Raw genomic sequence first — 19,696 nt, forward strand, 5'->3', positions numbered from 1 at the left:
GGAAACTTGGAACACTTATCAAAAATACATCCCAATCACTCTTGAGCACCACAAGTGAAAAACATATCCCAATTCTGCAATCAAGGACACTCATCATTTGCTGCTAATTTTAATACCAAGCACCTCTAATGATTAATGAATTCAACAGTGCTACATTCAACACATGGAAGGGGCTCTTCCTGCTACACAGGAGATGGTCTGAAGAGGAGAGTCCCCCAACATCTAAGTGGCAGTCACCACCCACAGAGACACCTCATTTGTGCTTATTTCTCAATTATTGGGAAACTACTACCACCATTCTCCGGGGAGCCTGTGATTCAGCACTGATTACCCACTGCCTTGGGATGCTGCTTTCTTAAAAATGTTGCATTTTCTCATATTTGAAAAAAGCCACTCTCAGCGAAGTAGAGATGGCAACCCTTTTCTCCCTACTCATTGCCCCTTCTAGTAGAATCTCCCTCCCTCCAACACTCGCCAACCTCTGTATGCTACATGGTCCTATTCCTCTCCCCAGATCTGGTGATGGGACCCCAGCTGGACCATGCCACAAACGAGGCTGAGTCAGCCGTTCTCCATCTTTGGAGAGTCTGTGCAAGAACAATAGTGTTGGATGCTTGCACTGTGTGGCTGGAATCAGGCTGGGGGCAGACACTGTCTTCCTTGAATACAAAAAGCAGAGCAAGATACTGATGGTAAAAGTCAGAGAAGTGGAGCCAGCACACACAGAGGCCCATAAAACAGATGAAACAAGGACGTAGCAAGACAGTGGAGAAAAACTCTTCTTGGATTTTCTACCTCCCAGCTCTCCCTTTTCTCTTCTCTTTCATGAAGACTGATGAATCCTGCCTTTTGATAACCCTGATTCCTTCCAATACATCCCATGTTTTTTTCCTAAGTCACTTTGAATGGGTTCCTATTCTTTGCAATCAAATGATTTCTGCTTAATGATCGGTGATAAGGATCAGAATACATTATATGTGCATGCGTGCGCTCAGTAGCTCAGTCGTGTCCAACTCTTTGCGGCCCCAGGAACTGTAGCCCACCAGGCTCCTCTGTCTATGGAATTTTCCAGGTAAGAATACTGGAGTGGGTTGCCATTTCCAACTCCTGGGGATCTTCCTGATCCAGGGATTGAACTCCCCTCTCTCTTGTGTCTCCTGCATTGGCAGGCAGATTCTTTACCACTGTGCCACCTAGGAAGTTCATATATATATAAACTTAGCCAAAGTAAAGTAGAGGATTCAGAAACTGTTGGGAAAACATCTGTTGAGTATCTATGTCAGAAACTGGTAACTCTTCAAGACCCACTCTCTTCTTTAGTAACAATTCTATTGGAGGTATCCACATGCCCATCTCCAAACAATGTGTTCCAGTGTCTTCAGAAGTAAGTTACAGCCAATTAGTGTTTTATACTGGTTTCCAGCATCCCCACTCCAGTACTCTTGCCTGGAAAATCTCATGGATGGAGGAGCCTGGTAGGCTGCAGTCCATGGGGTTGCAAAGAGTTGGACACGACTGAGCGACTTCACGTTCACTTTTCACTTTCATGCACTGGAGAAGGAAATGGCAACCCACTCCAGTGTTCTTGCCTGGAGAATCCCAGGGACGGGGGAGCCTGGTGGGCTGCCGTCTCTGGGGTCGCACAGAGTCGGACACGACTGAAGTGACTGAGCAGCAGCAGCCAGCATCTGACACTGGGATTGACCTGCAGTCGCCAACGGTGGTAACACTGTATTCTCTATTGCCTTCCACTCCCTGTCCCATTGTTCAATTCTCCTACTGGTGTTTGCAGGAATTAACTCCCAAATAAACTATGTCACCCTTACTTCAGAGTTTGCTTTGTGGAACTCAAATTAAGACAGGAGTTAACTTCCATGAGGCCACTCTTGAGTAGTGGGGGCTGGGAGCCAAAAGATTAGCATTTCCCCTGTTTGTCCCCAAGGTAGTTCTGAGATGCACGCATGATGCTGGCTCAGGAAGCCCTGTGAGTTTCTGGTTATGACTCATTTCCCATCTCCATTTCACTTCCCTGGTCCCTCATTCCTGCTCCCTGGCATCCCTTCCCAGCCGCCTTTAACTTAGGTGCTGCTGTCAAGGGGACGCAAGCAAAACACTGTAAAACTAGGGCACCTGGGCAGACTAGAACATTTCATACTATCTGTGGGTGACTGGTACAGTGCAGTGAAGTGTGTGAGACGTGCGGACTTGCTCGCTTCCAGGTCTTGTGCACGTGGCTGACACCACAGTCATGATGTGCCTGTGCTACCGTTGCTCCCTTCGTCTCATTACCAGGCTCTTACTCCTCTTAAAGGTACACTCTAATGCTAATTATACAACTCAACAGGCCGTTGTCAAAAACATTACCAGACTATCTTGCTAATCTTGGGATAAATAAATGTCTCAACACCATTTCTTAATAATGAAACCTTGAAGATATACATTTATCTGCATCACATACCACTGAGCAATCTATGTCACTTTTAGCCTGCTTCCAAATAAAATGTATATCTTCAGTAAAAAAACAGTAATCATTATTATGAGATATTCTCGTGCTAATAAATTAGTAAAAACTTTAACAACTGTCATCTTGCTTCGTTATCAGGAGGCAAACAGAAAAGATGATTAGCTTACGTTTTTATTTCAATCTATAATGTTGATGTATAAAGTTCATAAACATATGGAAATGCATAAAAAGCACAAACTAAAAAACTGATAAAGTTCTAAAATTTCAGGGTCCAATAAATTTTTAGAAGGTGGCTTATAAACTCACTGCCATCGACTGTATAATATGGAAAAATATTGAAAAAATAAATGTAAAAATGAATCTTTTAGGACTTCCCTGGCAGCCCAATGGTTAAGGCTCTCTGCCTCCCATGTGGTGTGACCAAAAAAAGAGAATGTTTTAAAGAACAGAGCCACAGTGAATATATTCCACAACATGGTAGCCAGTTCCTATTAAGTATTCTACTGAAGTTTAGCACATTGCCCTTGCAAAGCAGATAGATGGACCAATTCTCTGCAAGTGGGCTGTCCAATATGGTAACCACTAGCTCTTTAAATTAATTATAGATAAATTAAAAATTCAGTTGCTCAGTTTCAAGTGATTCATAGCCTCTTGTGGCTAATGACTGATGCATTGGACAGTGAAGAATAGAACATTTCCATTGTTGCAGAATGTTCTGTTGGGCAGTCCTACTCTACGCAAGTCCTCAGAATCCTTCCCCATTACGATTCTTTATTCAATAATTCCTCAAACTACAAACAATCAAATGGTACCTGTTATGAACAGAATTGAGATTACACGGCTTGACTGAGAAATCCAGTTCTCAATGCTTGTTTGGGACCCAGAGCTGTATTACTAACTTACCCTATGCTGGTACTAGGCACCATGGCCTCCCACTATGATTTTGGTCTAAGACATAGTCCCTATATTTCCATGCTTCCTAGATACCTAGTGAAAATAAATTTTCATTCTATCTGAAAGATGGCAAAAGGAATCCTTAAACTCACTAATTCCATCATTTCAAAAACCAAGCAAGAGTTAATTTCTGAACACCAAAGTTCCCATTCATCCATCAATCAAATGGCTCCTGAGAACTTTCTGCACAAGACGAACTAGGCCAGGTCCGTGGAGGCACAGAGACAGAGCCTCCAGGGTGCCAGGATTCTGTGGTTCAGTGAGAACAAGCTGGAGACTGCAGGCTACATCCAGAAGTCAGCCATGCTTTGTGTATTCTCCAAAGGCTGGGCCTCCTGGTGTTTGAAAAAGAGAAGACAGTTGCAGCATTCAAACCTCCCAAGCATGGCACCAGAATCCTTATTGCTGTCTTCTTAAGAACACAGGAAGCATCCAGACACTTTTGGCCTGTGCTCCTGCTCAGCAACAACTGGCTTCCATAGGCAGAAACATCAGCATCTCTGGTCACCAGCGTTGCCTCTTACAGCAGCCTGTTTCCTGCTTCCTCACACACTGCAGACCTGGTTTGCATTCTGGCCCCAATATTTACCAGCCTGATGGCCTTGGGAATGTTCCCCAGGTCCTCAGAAGGCAGACTAACCAAGATGGGAGAGGAAACTGGGTGTTGCCCAAAAACAAAGCAATAAAACACAAGTTTACAAGCTCAAAGAGCTGCATTTTTACAGCCACATGGCGGTCAGTTAAAAGGTGGTGGAGATGTTCCTGACAAACTGAAAAGGCAGAGAGCAACCAGCCCCTGGTTCTTTCTGAATATACTTCATCGTTTACCTAGGCCACTGTGGTTCTGATATCTACAAATAAAATAAGATAAATCAAAGCAAATCAAAACCACCCTTTCATTTATCATTGTGTCAAGGGAATGTTTAAGAAATACCTTAAGAAAAATACTTGCCTTTAAACTGCAAAGAGAGCTCAAGAATTTTGCTCTGCTGCCCCCAAACAGAATTCCCCACCAAACTGAGGCAAATGAGTATTAATAGTTCAGTCAAACCACCACCTTGGCAGATTTTGCCCTGGTAGGTACCATCAGCCTGGCTGAATGGTTGGGCCTGTCCTGCAGTTGGTTCACGTAGGGCTACGGACAGCAGCTCTATTGGCTGGAATGGTTCTTCCCACAGGGATCTAGTCTCTGGGGGAGAATGGGAACTCTTCTCCCTCTACAATTGCTAGGAGAAGCACAGTGGGTCTTTTTGAGGCACTGGAGATCTGGGTTCAAAATCCCGGCTCTTCTGTTATTAGTATATGCACTGAAACCATATACACTTACACTTGTTTTTCTAATCTTCAGTTTTCTTGCCTAAAGAAGGGGAAACAATGATGCATGCCTTGTAATAGAGTTGCTAGAATTAAATGACATGCTTATTGAAAGCATTTCACACAGGGCCTAGAACTCAGCAAGTACACAATGATGGTTAACAACTGTTATTTTAATTCCAAGGGGCCAGGGTGGCCCAAAATAGCCATATGTGAGGCAGAGGCAGAGTGTATCCATAATGTTATCCTTGTTAATAGCAAGTGTGGTCAGGAATGTGATCCCAGAAACACAGGAAATGCCCTTGGCATCTGGGGACTGCTGAATTCATTTTATTTTATCAATAGAGCTTTCTATAACCACAGGCCAGATACATCCCAAGATTCCTCAGGTGATGCAATAACACTCATCTACTCTGCTTCTCCCATAAAAGAATTATTAAAGTTCCAAGTGCCTCAAACTCAAAGAAGGTAGGGTATAAATCTGTATGCATGAGTCACTACATACACATACATGAGCTTCACATTTCAAAAAGGTACCAGGTATGGACCAATGCTTATGAGCATCATTCAAGGTAAAATAATAATAAGTTACTTATGATAAATAAAGTTAATATTAAAAATCAATGCAACTTGGATGGCAATTTTATACTACAAAATTATATTATTAAGGATTCATAACATCAAAGTTAGCTTTGGTATGCTAAAACTTATAGAAATCTATTCTTACATAATGATTCAGAGAAAGGAAGGCTCAGTATCTCTCTACCCAAGTCAGCGTACAGCCATCTAATAATTTCCAAATAGTGGAGTAGTATAATGACCTAGAAAGATGAAGGCAGCAGCTTATATAAAAGTCCACGTGAACAGCCTCATGAATTTGGCAGTCTCAGCTACTGCTTTACAAATCCATTCTGTCCATTAAAATGTTTCCAAATGAAAATGAGAACATAAACCATCTTATGAAAAAAGATGCAATCTCAGTGCAAAACTAAAGTACAAATTTAATCAAGATTACATTTTCTTCTATGAAATTGGAAAACTTTTAAACTGCCAATGCCCACAATGGAACCACCTCATCAGAGGGCAATCAGGCAATTGTTTCAAATACCTAAAATGCCTAACCTTTTGAACCAGAAATTCTACATCTAGAAATAAAGTAAACAATAATAGAGGTATAGTAAACATTTATCTTTAAGAAGGGAATCTTTGCAGGTTTTAAAAATAATAGCCATTTTAAAACTATTAAGATTAGAACTAGACAATTTCTAGTAAAGACTGCTGCTGCTGCTGCTGCTAAGTCGCTTCAGTCGTGTGTGACTCTGTGCGATCCCATAGATGGCAGCCCACCAGGCCCCACCATCTCTGGGATTCTCCAGGCAAGAACATTGGAATGGGTTGCCATTTCCTTCTCCAATGCATGAAAGTGAAAAGTGAAAGTGAAGTCGCTCAGTCGTGTCCAACTCTTCATGACCCCATGGACTGCAGCCCACCAGGCTCCTCCATCCATAGGATTTTCCAGGCAAGAGTACTGGAGTGGGATGCCATCGCCTTCTCCACTTGTAAAGGCACAGCATATAATAGTACACAGCCATCAAAATTGTGGAGGAAGGTATTTTATGTAGTGGCAAACCAGAAAACAAAGCCTTGCCTATTCTAAGAACCCATTTGTTACGGGCTGAAGTGTATGCCTCTGAGATTCACATGTTGAAATCCTTATTTTTGGTACCTAAAAATGTGTCCTTATTTAGGAATAATGTCACTGCAGATGTAGTTAAGATGAAGTCACACTGGCGTTGGGCAGGCCCTAATACAATATGACTTGTGTTGCATAAAGAGAGAAGTCTGGACACAGACACACACACAGGGAGAACCGCCTGTGAAGACAGAGGCAGAATTTCAGGGGATACACCATCTACAAGTTCAGGAACACCAAAGACTGACAGCCAAACCACCAGGATCTAGCAGAAAGGTATAGAACGGATTCTCCCTCATGGCCTTCGCCGGGAAACAACTCTGCTCACGCCTTGATCTCAGACCTCTGGTTCCCGGAACTCTGAGACAATAAATTTCTGTTGTTAAAGCTACGCAGTTCATGGTATTAAGTAATGGCAGTCCTAGCAATCTAACACGTCATTTCCCCCCGCAACCGCACAGGGGAAAAAAAGGTACATTAACATTAAAATGTCTGAAAGAATATTTTTCAATATATTAACCTTAGTTGTCTCTCAGTAAAAGGATATTGAGTAATTTTGATTTATTAACTTTTGCTTATATTTTTATGATTTTAAATTACTAAACAAATAGTTTATGCATAAAAATGGTTGTAAATAGAACATCAAAAGAAATCCACTGCCCAATACAAAGATATTTAATATCATTGGGTCACAGAAGGCACGGAAGAGGCAGGAGGTCAGACTGATGTGGCTTGAAATCCTGTCTTGGTCACCTACCAGCTCTGTATTTTGGGGCAAGTTAACCTCATGAGGTCATTGTAAGATCTGAATGAAATTGTGTATATAAGTTACATAGTACTGATTTAGGACAGACTGGCACCTAACAACATACAGCCATTTAAGGAACTCCCACTATTTATGGGGGCTTTGTCTTTCTTTAAAATAAAGAAGTATGTTATTCCTTTCAGAAAAGCTTCACAAATTCATGGTCACCTGGCCAATGCCTGTAGACAGCCTGGGGCTCCAGTGTGTTTGGGACAATGATCTAGGACTTGGTGGTCCAGTCTAATCACTCTCTCCTTTCCAACCACATGTGCCAAAGCATACTCTCCCATTAGAATACATTTGTCTCATGCATGTGCTCTTCATGTCTTTAGTACAAAGAATGTGTGTGTGTGTGTGCATGTGTGTGACAGAGAATAACACAAGAACACCTAGGAACACCTAGAGAAACAAAAAGGCTGCCTCGTGAAGTTTTCCAGAATTTCACAAATTCTTGAGAAATTTACGTTGGCAGTAAAACATAATCTGGGGGGAAGAAGGAAAGAAAATACAAATGTATTGAGTGCTTGCTATGCGCCATCACTCTTTGCAAGTGTTATTTCATTTAACCAACGCAATAATTCTTTCTGCTAATTAATATTATTTCTACTCATATCAATATGAAAGACCCAGAGAGGTTAAAGTAACATGTACAACATTACATAGCCTGTCAGTGTCATAGCTGACGCTCAAATCTAGGTATTCTTTCTGTTACTAAATGAGGGAGATGTAATAAATAAGCCCAGGCATTAAAAATAAAACAAAAAGCAGCCAGCAATTTAAAGTAATAATAAAGTATGAATATTTGTATTTCAAATTTATCATTCTTGCTAATAAACAGTCTTTCCCCCAGAATACCTAGTGTTTAATGCTACAGTTTCACACTTATTCTTAGATTTTTTTTTTTTTTCCTGAGCAAGGAAGCATACATCTTCTAAAATAGATTTCAAACACATATAATCATGTTTTGCTTTCAGTTGCTTCATAAATAGAATCTGTGATATGATTCTGATGACAAAAGTTCTTATACAAGTCTGGTCAATGATTATGAAAAATGAAAATATGCCTTCCCCCTTTGCTCAAATGGCAGATGTAGATGAAAATTAAAGGTAACACATCAGGCACTGCTCCTACAGTAAAGAGGCCCTAGATACCTGAGCTTCAGTTTTCTAGATTTGGGACCATTTAATATTTATTGAGCCCTCTTATGGGAACTTTTATACATGTTGGCTCAGCTTATTTCACAAGTTATATATTCTAGATGTCATCCTTATTTTACAATTCAAGAAGTTGAGAGTCAGGGACAGAAAGTGGATGTCCCAGGTGTTTCAGTAATGAATTTATTTTTATTTGTAAACATATGTTTTAGGTATGTTAAGATCCCTGAGGAACTTGAGACTCAGTAAGGTTGATTTGCGCTTGAACACACTCAAGGTTTATGGTTGAACCCAAGCAAGTGTGGCTTCAAAGTCAACACATTCCCAATCACAGTCACAATCTCTACTCATCAAACCACTCTCTTTTCTAACTTAAACATCTCCCAATATCTCCAGTCTTCACTCAGAAGATGGGTCTGTGCCTAATAATTTTCTGGTATCACTCTTTGCTCTAATCTAACCATTCTGCCTTCTCAGTTCTTCTGGATCTCAGCTTCAGGAAAGATCTCATGGGTAATGCAAACTGTCTGTCAGGTGCGGGCAAAGCCATTAGGTGAATTAAGGGCATGAAAGCAGAGCCAGGAAGTCTCATGGCAGACCAGATGGATATGTGATCATTTCTTGTTAAAGCCATTGGGGGTATGTCTTCTTATCTGGCACACAAATCCTTCAGAGTAACAATTTCAAAGGATGGGAGCTTTCTCTATCTCTCTCTCTCTCTCTCTCTCTTTCTCTCACACACATACACACACACAAATGGGCAGACAAAATTGATTTGCTCTTCCTGCATCCAGGATGGAATCTGACTCAAGTAATTTATCAGGCAACCAAAAGAATTTAAGAGTTCATCTTGCTGCTAAATATCCAGATCCTTTCTGAAGTCTACAGAATTCCTTATATTTCAACAACACATTGCTAAACCTGTATTTCATTATGCAACGGATCAACAAACACAGATTTTGTTAGAAAATATACATAAATCAGTAAAAAATTTTCTCAGGGATTCGGAGTACTTTTGAGAAGGAGAAAGGTCCTTGAGAAGGTCTGGGCATCCTAGGTCATTATGGTGGTGAGCATTTAAATTTTGCTTTGTGTTCTGAAAACATGAGATAGAAAGAAACCTGACCTAGAAATAAGAGGACATGACTTTAAGAAGAAATTATATACATCCCTACTGTTTTCAATGGGGAAACCAATTAAGTTCAAGATCAATGAGCAATCACTATTAATAGGAGGTAACATGCAAAACTGAGCGACTTCACTTTCACTTTTCACTTTCATGCATTGGGGAAGGAAATGGCAACCCACTCCAGTGTTCTTGCCTGGAGAATCCCAGGGACGGGGGAGCCTGGTGGGCTACCGTCTATGCGGTCGCATAGAGTCGGACACAACTGAAGCAACTTAGCAGCAGCAGCAGCAACATGGAAAAACGATTAAGATCAGGAGATCATGAAAGGTAATTGACACCCCATCAACGTGTTCTCAGGGATTCATTTCTTCATTCTCTATTCTCCTTCCTCCCTTCTTTCTCTCCTTCCTTCAAACAAGCCTTCATTGTGCTTTGCGCTTAGTCACTCAGGTATGTTTGACTCTTCGCAACCCCATGGACTGTAGCCCACCAGGGATCCTCTGTCCATGAGATTATTTTTTTTCAGGCAAGAATACTGTAGTGGGTTGCCATTTCTTTCTCCAGAGGATCTTTCCGACTCAGGGATTGAACCTGTGTCTCCTGCGTTTTCTGCATTGGCAGGAAGATTCTTCACCCCAAACCAATGCCTTACTAGGCATCTACTGTCTGGGTGTTTGGTGGGATTTACAAATGTTTTTGGAGGCATTCCTATCATGTGTCAAGCACTGTATAAAGATGCTTAGAACGTACTATGAATAAGACAAACAAGATCCTTGCTTTCACAGAACCTTTAGTCTGGTTGAGGAGCAAAACAAAAAATATAAGTCACTGAAGAGTGTGCTCTGGTAGCCATAGAAGACTGACTTCACCCAGAGGGACTTCCCTACTCAGAGAGTCCCTCTCAAAAGAAGTGATGTCTAAGCTGTCACCTGAAAAGAGGAATTTGCCAGCCAAAAAGGGTTCAGTGAAAACTGTGTGTGTTCCAAGCAAAGGAAGTGGCATGTGCAAAAGTGGCAGGTGCAAGAGACCATCGCCAGCCCTACAAATATCTGATAAATGTGAAATGTGTGCAGAGCAAGAAACAGGCTTTTAGTCTGAGAGCTAAAATGGGTGAGGGTGGCATCTCTCCAAGTTTTGATGATGCATCAGTTTCAACAGGCAGCATCGTTCTTTCTTGTGGGTTCCAGAGAGACCACAGAGACTGGGGCAGAGGCTCAAGGATGCAGAGTGGCAGGGAAGAGCTCAGCCCCTCAGGGAGCAGAGATCACTTCACACCTCAACCTTCACCCATGTATCTCACGATATCCAGAGTCACCCGATTGGAAAAGATCACTCCTTTATCATCACCATCATCATGATCACAATTATTGTTTACTTCTGGATGACCTTTAGTTTACAAGGTGTTTTACATGCTTGCTCTTCTTTAAAATTTCCAAAATTGTGGAAAGGTAGGCAAAGGGTGTTTTCCCCCAAATTCAGTGAGGAACTGAGTTTCTCAAAGGATGGCTAAGCTAACTGAATGAATGAGAATAATCACACATACAGCCAAAGTCAAAGACATGCCTGCAGAAAAAGAAGACTCAAAGGAAAGTCATGGTTCTGTAGATATACTCCTTAGAGATTTTTCACTATTTTTTTCTATTACCATAAGACTATTTTTTCTTACCTGGATCAGGAAGACATGCGAATCTTCTGGGGAACAGAGAACTAGAAGTCATGTTTCCAGTTGAGCATGAGTGCAGGGTTCTGCTCCTATTTTTATCTGGGTGATGCCTAATGGCCAGGTGTACCTGGGTATTATGGTTTGGTTAGTAATTGCCTGTGGTTGATACTATAAGGACCTGTGTCTACATCTTGGAGAGTTCAGTTGGATACAGGTAACTCTTTCAAGAATAAACAATGTTTATGGATTATGATTTTGGAAAGATCAGGAAAACTGTCCCCCCACACCTCACCAAAACATTCCTGAGAACTAAGTTCCTACAATTCTTCTGTGAGACCGGTTCCTTTAGGTTCAAACTTGGCCTCTCTGGAAAGTTCTTTGAGTGCAAATATTCCAAAGAACAACGCCCTACAGAGTCACTTATGCTTTGGTAAAAAAGAAAAAATCTTGGACATCATGATATAAGGGGAGAGGGGCTCAAAAGAGGCACATTCAAGTGTATGATAGATTTTCTATGTCAGAATTTTGCCAAGACTCTAACTTGTAAGAGGTTGCCATAATGCTCTAAATTACTTTCTGGTGGATTTCTATTTCCTCCTTTCCATCAATCCCATAATCATTCAGTTACCATTATCATCATCACACTATCATCATCATCTCAATATCACTTATTGAGCACTTCTGATAGCCCAAGCACTATGCTAGGTGGTTTCTGTGAATTGAGTCATTTATGGCAACATTTTAAAGTAGGAACTATTATCAGTTTCATTTTATAGATGAGAAAAACGATGCCTAATAAAGTTAAATAACTTGCCCCAGGTTATCAAGCTAGGAAAAGGATAAAATAGGGATTCAAATACATAAGTAGTAATTTTATCTTTTTTCCTGTATTTGTGCGGCCAAATATCAATTGTTTTCATAGAACTCAGAAGAACATTAAGTGATAAATTCATTAGTCCACTGGGGAGTTGCTATTTTATGAAAAGTGTATCTATTGATTCATATTCCAACTGCACACATGACTTTTGTCACTAATTGAGAGGCTAGAAGTTATAATTAAATCCAAGTTAATGTAGCTTTGCAATTGCATCACATCCTCATGGCAGATTACTGCTCATAATTTAAATTAGTTGCATGTTAGAATTCCTATCCTATTTATGCTTAGGGAAAAAAAAAAAAAGAGCTGTCTGACTCATGCACAGGTATTTTTTAAGAAAAAAGAAAAAAAGACCATAAGATTAAATTCTTGGCTTTATAATCAAACTCTTTTCCAATGTATTTTAAATGAAAAGATACTATGCTTAATTAGAACCTACTTTACTTTGGTTAATTAAAAACAATAGAGAATAAAACAATATCAAAGACAATTGATGTCTGTTGAGCTAATCTCTAAATATAAACACTCTGTGGCATTTTCAGAAAAGGCTTTAAATACATATCAGAGTGGGTGAGATAAACACTGCAAAACAGGATAGCATCTGCCTTTTATGTTTCTTTGAGGATTAGGGATAAGCTATGGCAGGTGTCTGCCACATGGAAGGAAGCAGAACAGTGTAGCATTTAAGAGAATACAGTTTGGAATGAGAATGCTCAAATTTTGGCTTTGCATTTCCTACTATTTTTCCCCCTACTATTTTATCCTTGATGAGTTATTTATTAACTTCATGGTGAAATGAGAACATAAGCCATGCAGATTCAATACTATGATGCATGGAAAGCAGTGGAATACAGTGCCTCATATGAAGCCTGCGTGACAGAGGTAGCTACTGTTCCTTCTCAAGAGTTTAAAATAATAACCATATTACATTATGTTATGTTATAAACATGCTTAATGTGCTATTATCAATAACATGATCAGAAATGCTATTTATATCAAGCAAGCAGTATGATGTTAGGAAAACAGATCAGAATTTAGATTCAGGAATGACGATTCAGAAAGCAGGTCCTTCCATTTAAATCAAGGCACTGTATACCTTTTACATCAGACATGTTGCATCTCTGGATTAGCTGGCCGGCCTTGGGAAGGCAGAATGGAGATATGGAGTCCAGGGGTTGTAGCAGAAATGATATAGCAAAATGGGGGATGGACATAAAAGATAAAGAATTAGAGGAATCAAACAAGCTGACCCAGCAGTTAACTCTAAAGGGGCGGAGTCTGGACCTGCCAGCCATGAGGTATTATTCGGGGGCGTTGAAATACCTTGGATGCTCTTACATCTGCACCAATTCTAGTCCTGGAACTGCGGGGGTCCCTCACCTGCCATCACATAGAAATCTACAGGTGCAAATACAGAACCTTGCAAATGGTAAAAAGAAGAAAGAATGCATTAACAAAAATGTTTTAAAAGGAAAAAAAGCAGGCCAAAGTTCTCCTGGCAAAGAATTGAAGTAGCAAAATAAGAGTGATTCGTGGAAGGCAGGATTTCACACCAACTTAGTAAGTCTGAGAAATAAGGTAAATTCAATTAAAATTTTTTTTTACTATCTTCAAATTATGGTTTAAGAGATTCTTCTGGACCTTAAATAAAATTTTTTTTATCATCGGAGAATACATGAAACAGACCATCAGCATCAGTGCTGTGTCCTCAGTTTTGGTTTTGACTCAAAAGATAGTGAAAATGCCCTTGACCTCACTGAAGTAGAGATTAAGGATTTGGAAGTTTTGCCTCAAGGTCTTTGAAACTGGCTAAAGCTTCTTCTTTGAAGGTTTGACTTTTATGTTTTTAAACTTCAAATCTACTATATCTATGAGCCATTCCTAAGCAAAGGACACATCAATAAAGTGCATGCTTCCCTCCAAGGCAATAAATCTCAAAGTGGAAGACGTCTTTAGAAGTAATATTGCTTCACACGGTCAATCCATAGGAAGTCATTTCAAAGATGAATTATTTTTTTAATTACTCATGTACACAACTGTGGACAAGGGATATGTGTCCATGATTCTTTCTGCAGGACACAGCTTTCCTTCACACTCTCCTCTCCTCATTGAACCTCAAATTACACCCTTTGGGGGAAAAATATCAATGTTATGCTTATACAAATTACACACACACACACACACACACACACACGGTCACAAAGTTATGTTTTGTTTTTTTATATTTACAAAAAAAGTACATGCTATCCATTAGTTTGAAATCTGAGTGAATATATTTTCCATGTGTTGATTAAAAGAAGAAAAATTGAAAGCTACTTTTTTCCATATAGCAATTTCATCAAATAATAAGAATGAAACTCATTTTTCTGCACTTAATAATTTTATCAAACACAATTGCACATGCTGACCTCCAGGTCAACACATATTAATTGAACTCACCTTTACAATGGCAGTATAATATTCCACAGCATGCATGAATCATATATTAATGATTTTCCTATTAACATATTTACTAATTGTTTTTTTCTTTCCCCTACAAAGGACGTTGCATTAAATAGGCTTGAACACAGATCTTTACATACACTTTTACTTTTACAGCACAAATATTGAAAACTGAAAGGACTGTTGTTCAAATACATCCAAGACTACCAGCTTCTCCCACAGAGAAGCTGCTCCCGCAACAGAACAGGAGGAACAGGGATGTTTTTAGTGCTCTGTCATGCTCAATTAACAATTTTTGCTTATCACATACATAGGCACCTGTGGGGAACACTGAGACAAACAGAACAAATTTTCTTCCAAAGCTAGAACTCTCTCTCATTGTCACCATTTTCCACAGGAAACAAAGACCTGCGAGTGATTCTTCAGCCATGGCATGCACAGAAGAGATATTTCCTTTTCTCCACCTTGATACACTTTTCCACACCTTCTATCTCCCTGCTCTCATTTGTGAACCTTAGCTCATTCAAAAGGTGGCAATCAACTAACATATATGAACTTTCAAGGTTTTACTGTTCCCTTACTCAGGTTCTCTAGCACAAATGAGAGCTAATTATTGATTTATAAGCAAAATTCCTTCTTCCATAAAGAGAGGCCAAGAAGAGAGAAAATCAACTATACTTCAATTTTTTAAAAATTAAGTTAATATATCTCTCACACACACATCAAGAAAAGATAACTATAAGACAGGATTATAAATTCTTATGAATAAATGAATAAGATGTAATGGAAGCTCAAAGAATGGGGTGAATCATTCAGTTTGGGGTAGAGGAGAGGGAAAGAAGCAATTATGAGAGAAATCTTCACTGAGAAGGTAATATTTAAGCTGAAGTTGAAAGACAAACATTTGTATTTGGCTTGGGCTGTGACAGGACTCCATACAGTATGAAGAAAAATAACAAGAACATTAAGGTGCTTTGGAGTTTGGGGGGACCTTGTATAGCTTAGGGTGGTGGTCCTCTAACTTAATGGGCCTAAGAAGAACCTAGGAAGTTGCTAAAAAATGCAGATTTCTGGGCATCCTCCTTTCCAATATTTTTATTTGATTTCCAGAAATCTGCATTGAAAACAAAACCATTCACACTTTGAAATACACTCACTGAGGGTGTGTGGGGGGAGTGACATGAAATAACATTGTAACAGGACTGAAGGGAATACAAACTAATGTTTCAGGTGGGTGACAGCGACAGTGTGAGACCATGAGAGATTGTGTCAGAAATTATAGCAGGTCTTTGAATTTTGTTTTGAGAGACAATGGCTTGACAATGCAGCCTTTCCACTGAGCAAAAAACCCCCACTCTTCCACAGAGAATGTTTGTTGAATGGCTAAATGAATGAACGTGGACAGAAGTCTGAGAAAGTCAAATGAAAGCTGCCTGGAATGAGTCCTGCATGCTTTAACCTGGCTGTGAGGAAAACAGTTTAAGAAAAGCCATCCTTGAACCATTAGTTCAAGCCTTCCAAACGCTGTCCTGATGCCATGTCCAGTTGATAGATTCATGCATTTTAAAGCAGGTTTACAAACAAGGCAGCTGTGATTACCCTGATCAACCATGTAAGCATGTAAAACTGTTGTGTTGCCAAACCCGGATACTGGCCCTTGGAGCTAAGATCTGGGAGGACGGAACACGCTCTTACATAACTTCCTAGCTCATCAGTGATAGGGCCTGTGATTAATGCTACATGACGGGCTTTGAACTTTCTGTTCAGATAGACTCGCTTGCCTTTCAGAGCTCCTAGCAAGAGAGAATGTGTGACCCGCAGATTTCACTCTGAATAACGATCATCCAAGCCGGCAATACTAACAAAGCCCTGTGGCCCCGTTGGTAGCTTTTCTGCGCCTTACTCCTCTGATAAGCTGTCCTAGGACTATCAAGTTCTTTTTTAAGGGGACAGAACATGAGAGTAATACAACTTCCTAAAACCCAGGCGCTGAAGAAAGCTCCAAAGAAGGCTGGGAGGTTCTAGGAGAAATCAGAAAAGCCCTCAAGAGCGGATAGAGTAGAGAAACTCTGAGACAGGAGGAAGAAGTCCTGCCTTCAACGCTACTATCTTTCACAGCTTCTCAGCTTCCCTCTCGCTGGAGCGTGGATCACAGCGCTTCCTGTATCCCAGGCGGGGCGGAGAGCTGCTGCCGCGCTCACCAACTTTCCCAGCTTGGCCAAGCCCTCTCTCCTACTTCGCTCAGCCCCAGGTCCCTCCTCTCACGCCCTCAGCCCCGCAAAATGCAGGTGAGCAGCCAGAGCCCAGCGGCAGCGCCTCCATCTGCTCTCCTCCTGGTCTCCCCAGGAGGCTTCTCTCCTCAGCCCCTGCGAGCCTGTGAGATGACACCTCGTCTAAGCGCCTGTAAAAATTCGTCCACGCTCCCGCCTCCAAGCCGGATCCCTCCATCCTGTCCCCGCCATCCTGGAATGGCACCTGAGGAGAGAGGATTGAAGGAAGCGGCTGGCCTCCCAGGCTTGGAGCAGAACCGAGAGCACCCCATCCGACCTCTCCTCACCTGCTGGTTCCTCCCCGCACATAGCCCGCTACTCACCAATTCTAGGGCTCGCAAGAAGGCAAGGGGCTCCTTCAGCGCCCGGAAGGTACCTGCTGACGCCAGCTGTGGACCAAGAAGGCGAGACAGAGAGAGAAAGAGCGAGAGAGAGCATGAGGAAGGGGCTGGGGGACGCGGCATCCAACCCCGGGGGTCGCGCGGCATCACCCGCGCTGCCCAGTCAGTCCTACCTGGCTCACGGGATCCATAGCTCGCCTCGCTCGGGCTTCTCACCCAGCGGCGCCTTTGAAAATGAAGTTCGAGGGCCACCGCCGTCCTCGGCCCCAGGGCCCAGGGCCAGAAGCCCCTTTTCGGAAAGGGCGCGGGGAGCGAGGCGGTGGAGAGCTGAGTGCCCCGAGCGGGCTCGCAGAGGCTGGGTTCTGGAAGCCTGCGTGTGCGGGCGCGGCGCGCACTGTCTGCGAGGGTGGGAGGGGCCGGCGGGGAGGTGGGGCGCGGGGCAGCGGCGGAGGTGGGGAGGGGAGCCCGCCCCGCGGCCCGGGGGAGGCTGCGATTGGCCAGCTGCGGGGGCCCGAGGGCGCGAAGGTGGGCGAGGCCAAACGGCGACCTTGGAGTCGCGTCGCCGCTGGCGCGCCCTGTACCCTTAGGCTCCAGGGCAACTTTGGGGCTGTAGGTTGGAAAAACCTGGTTGGCACCCTCAGCAGAATGGTTCCCCGCCTGAAGACCTGGGTTCCAGGTAAGAAACAAGCAGCCCACACCGTAAGTGAAGAGGTGTGTGCGTTCTGGAAACTTCTGGACACCAGGGACAGACCCCCGACCTGGTCATGCCCCGGAGCCTTCATGGAATGTTCGCGTGGCCCAGCAGTGCCAGGTGGCGGGAGAGATGTAAGAATAGGGTGAATACTGCCCATTCCCTCAGGGATAAGCGGGGGGCCAGGTCAAGGCGAAGGGGGCTGGCGGGGAGACTGGAAATGCATGAATTATAAAAATATGGGGCAGTACGCCGGGCAGGTAATCCCGTAGCCACTGTGTCAGGTCTGGAGCAAATTACTACGCCTGTAATTTTGAAGTAGAAAAAAAGAAAAAAGAAAAAAGAAAGTAGAAAATAGATTTCGTCAGGCTGAACTATACACGGGAACATAGCTCATGAGATGCTAAACAGGGATTGGAATTCAAGTTTCTGTAAAACTCATGCTGTTTCAACTGAGATCCTCTGCCTAAAATACAGTCCTCAAATTAAGCTCCCCAAATCCATCATAAACAGGACTGCGTGCTCCCCATCTCACCTCATACACTCTTCCTCCCTTAGTGTGCTGAGCCTGCCAACAATAGTAACAACAAAACAATTGAATTCTTTCAGAAGTTGTGTTATGGGCTTGATAAACATTATTTCATTAAATATTCACAAACCCCCCATGGATTAGTAGTAATAGTTACTATTAGTAGTAGTTAGCAGTAGTAACTACTATTGTTCTCATTTTAGAGATGAGGAAATTGAGACCCATGAGGGGAATGTGGAGAATGAAGCCAGAGTTTAATTCAAAATAGAAAAGGAGACTTGCCCGATAGCCCAGTGGTTAAGACTCTGCCCTTCCACCACCATAGGCCAAGGGTTAGACCCCAAGTGAGATCCCAAGGGGGCCAAATTTTTTTTTCAGTTAAAAAAAAAAATAGGAGGAGGAGTCTTTAGCACTCTGAGGCATTCCACCCTGTAGGTGATACGTCACCTTCCTTCTCACTCCATTTGGACTGGGTTCCATGTATCAAGTGGTCTCCCAGCAACACAGATAGCCCATCTGTTTACTACAAAGATTTGCCAAAAAGGTTTGGAGTTGGGTTGGGGGAAAGAAGGAGGGAGAGTAATTAATTTTCAGGAATTGAGGAGAAAGATGGAAATGAATAGCTTGGAGTCTGAGAAGGGGAGGCAGCAGGCCAAAACTGTGTAAAAAAGAGTGGCCAGGGTAGATGACCCCTGCCCATGGATTTTGTTGGAGAAAAACTAGAAAGTTAGTGAGTCAGAGCTCCAAAGGGCTAGTTGCACCATCTGCAGCCAGCCAGTTTTGTTCCTACTGCTCTTCCTACGTGCAGATAGAGTCTAAAACAATTAGAAACAAGTTATTTCAAAAATAAGTGATTATGCAACTGCAAATATTCAGCTTGGGTCCTACAGTTTTTGTATATGATTTTGTGTGTGAGGTTAGTTAACCTCCTCAAGACCTCTGATTTTAAAAAATCTGTCAGATGGAACCAACGATGTCAATGTAACTGGTTGTTTTGAGGACTCTATGAGATTTTGTCGGTATATCTTGAGCAGAGTTTGGCACATCATAGTATCTCTAAGTGTATTAGTTTCATTTCCAACTGCTAACACTGTGGCAGAAGCAAAGATGAGGCCTCCAAGGCCCACTTAAGAGGGTGGTCGATGGTGGCACCATCTTGGTACTCTCTGCAGTATTCCTCCACTATATACCCTTGCCCTTTTGAACTGGGAAGTTGCCATGTTGTTTGTTTTGGCCAATGATTGTGGGCAGAAGTTATGATTACCTTTCTAAGCAGAAATTATAAGAACCCCTTCATGATTTGCCATGTTTTTAATTTCCTTCTACCATGATGAATCTGATGTATTCATTGCACAGAGGCTATTCTCACA

The 19,696-nt window shown here is 42.0% G+C and overlaps 1 protein-coding gene and 1 long non-coding RNA gene across 3 annotated transcripts in view; one reads left to right on the plus strand and one right to left on the minus strand.

Annotated features, from left to right (window-relative positions):
* SYNPR (synaptoporin) overlaps positions 1-17,507 on the minus strand; it is a 300,659-nt gene extending 283,152 nt beyond the window's left edge. The window contains exons 1-2 of one of the 2 annotated variants that reach the window (XM_019985147.2): positions 17,280-17,507; positions 17,089-17,154 (exon numbers count right to left, since the gene is read on the minus strand). In XM_019985147.2, the coding sequence (XP_019840706.1) occupies positions 17,089-17,154; positions 17,280-17,297 (84 nt within the window). In that variant the 5' untranslated portion in view covers positions 17,298-17,507. The remainder of the gene's footprint in view (positions 1-17,088; positions 17,155-17,279) is intronic. The other variant, XM_070776386.1, reaches the window with a different exon arrangement.
* Positions 17,508-17,631: 124 nt separating this feature from the next.
* The window catches only part of LOC139178699 (uncharacterized), a 145,320-nt gene continuing 143,255 nt past the window's right edge, over positions 17,632-19,696 (plus strand). Inside the window, exon 1 of the long non-coding RNA XR_011563185.1 lies at positions 17,632-17,782. This is a non-coding gene — a long non-coding RNA (uncharacterized lncRNA). The remainder of the gene's footprint in view (positions 17,783-19,696) is intronic.

Source organism: Bos indicus, chromosome 22 (genome assembly GCF_029378745.1).
Source record: "Bos indicus isolate NIAB-ARS_2022 breed Sahiwal x Tharparkar chromosome 22, NIAB-ARS_B.indTharparkar_mat_pri_1.0, whole genome shotgun sequence".
NCBI lineage: Eukaryota > Metazoa > Chordata > Mammalia > Artiodactyla > Bovidae > Bos > Bos indicus.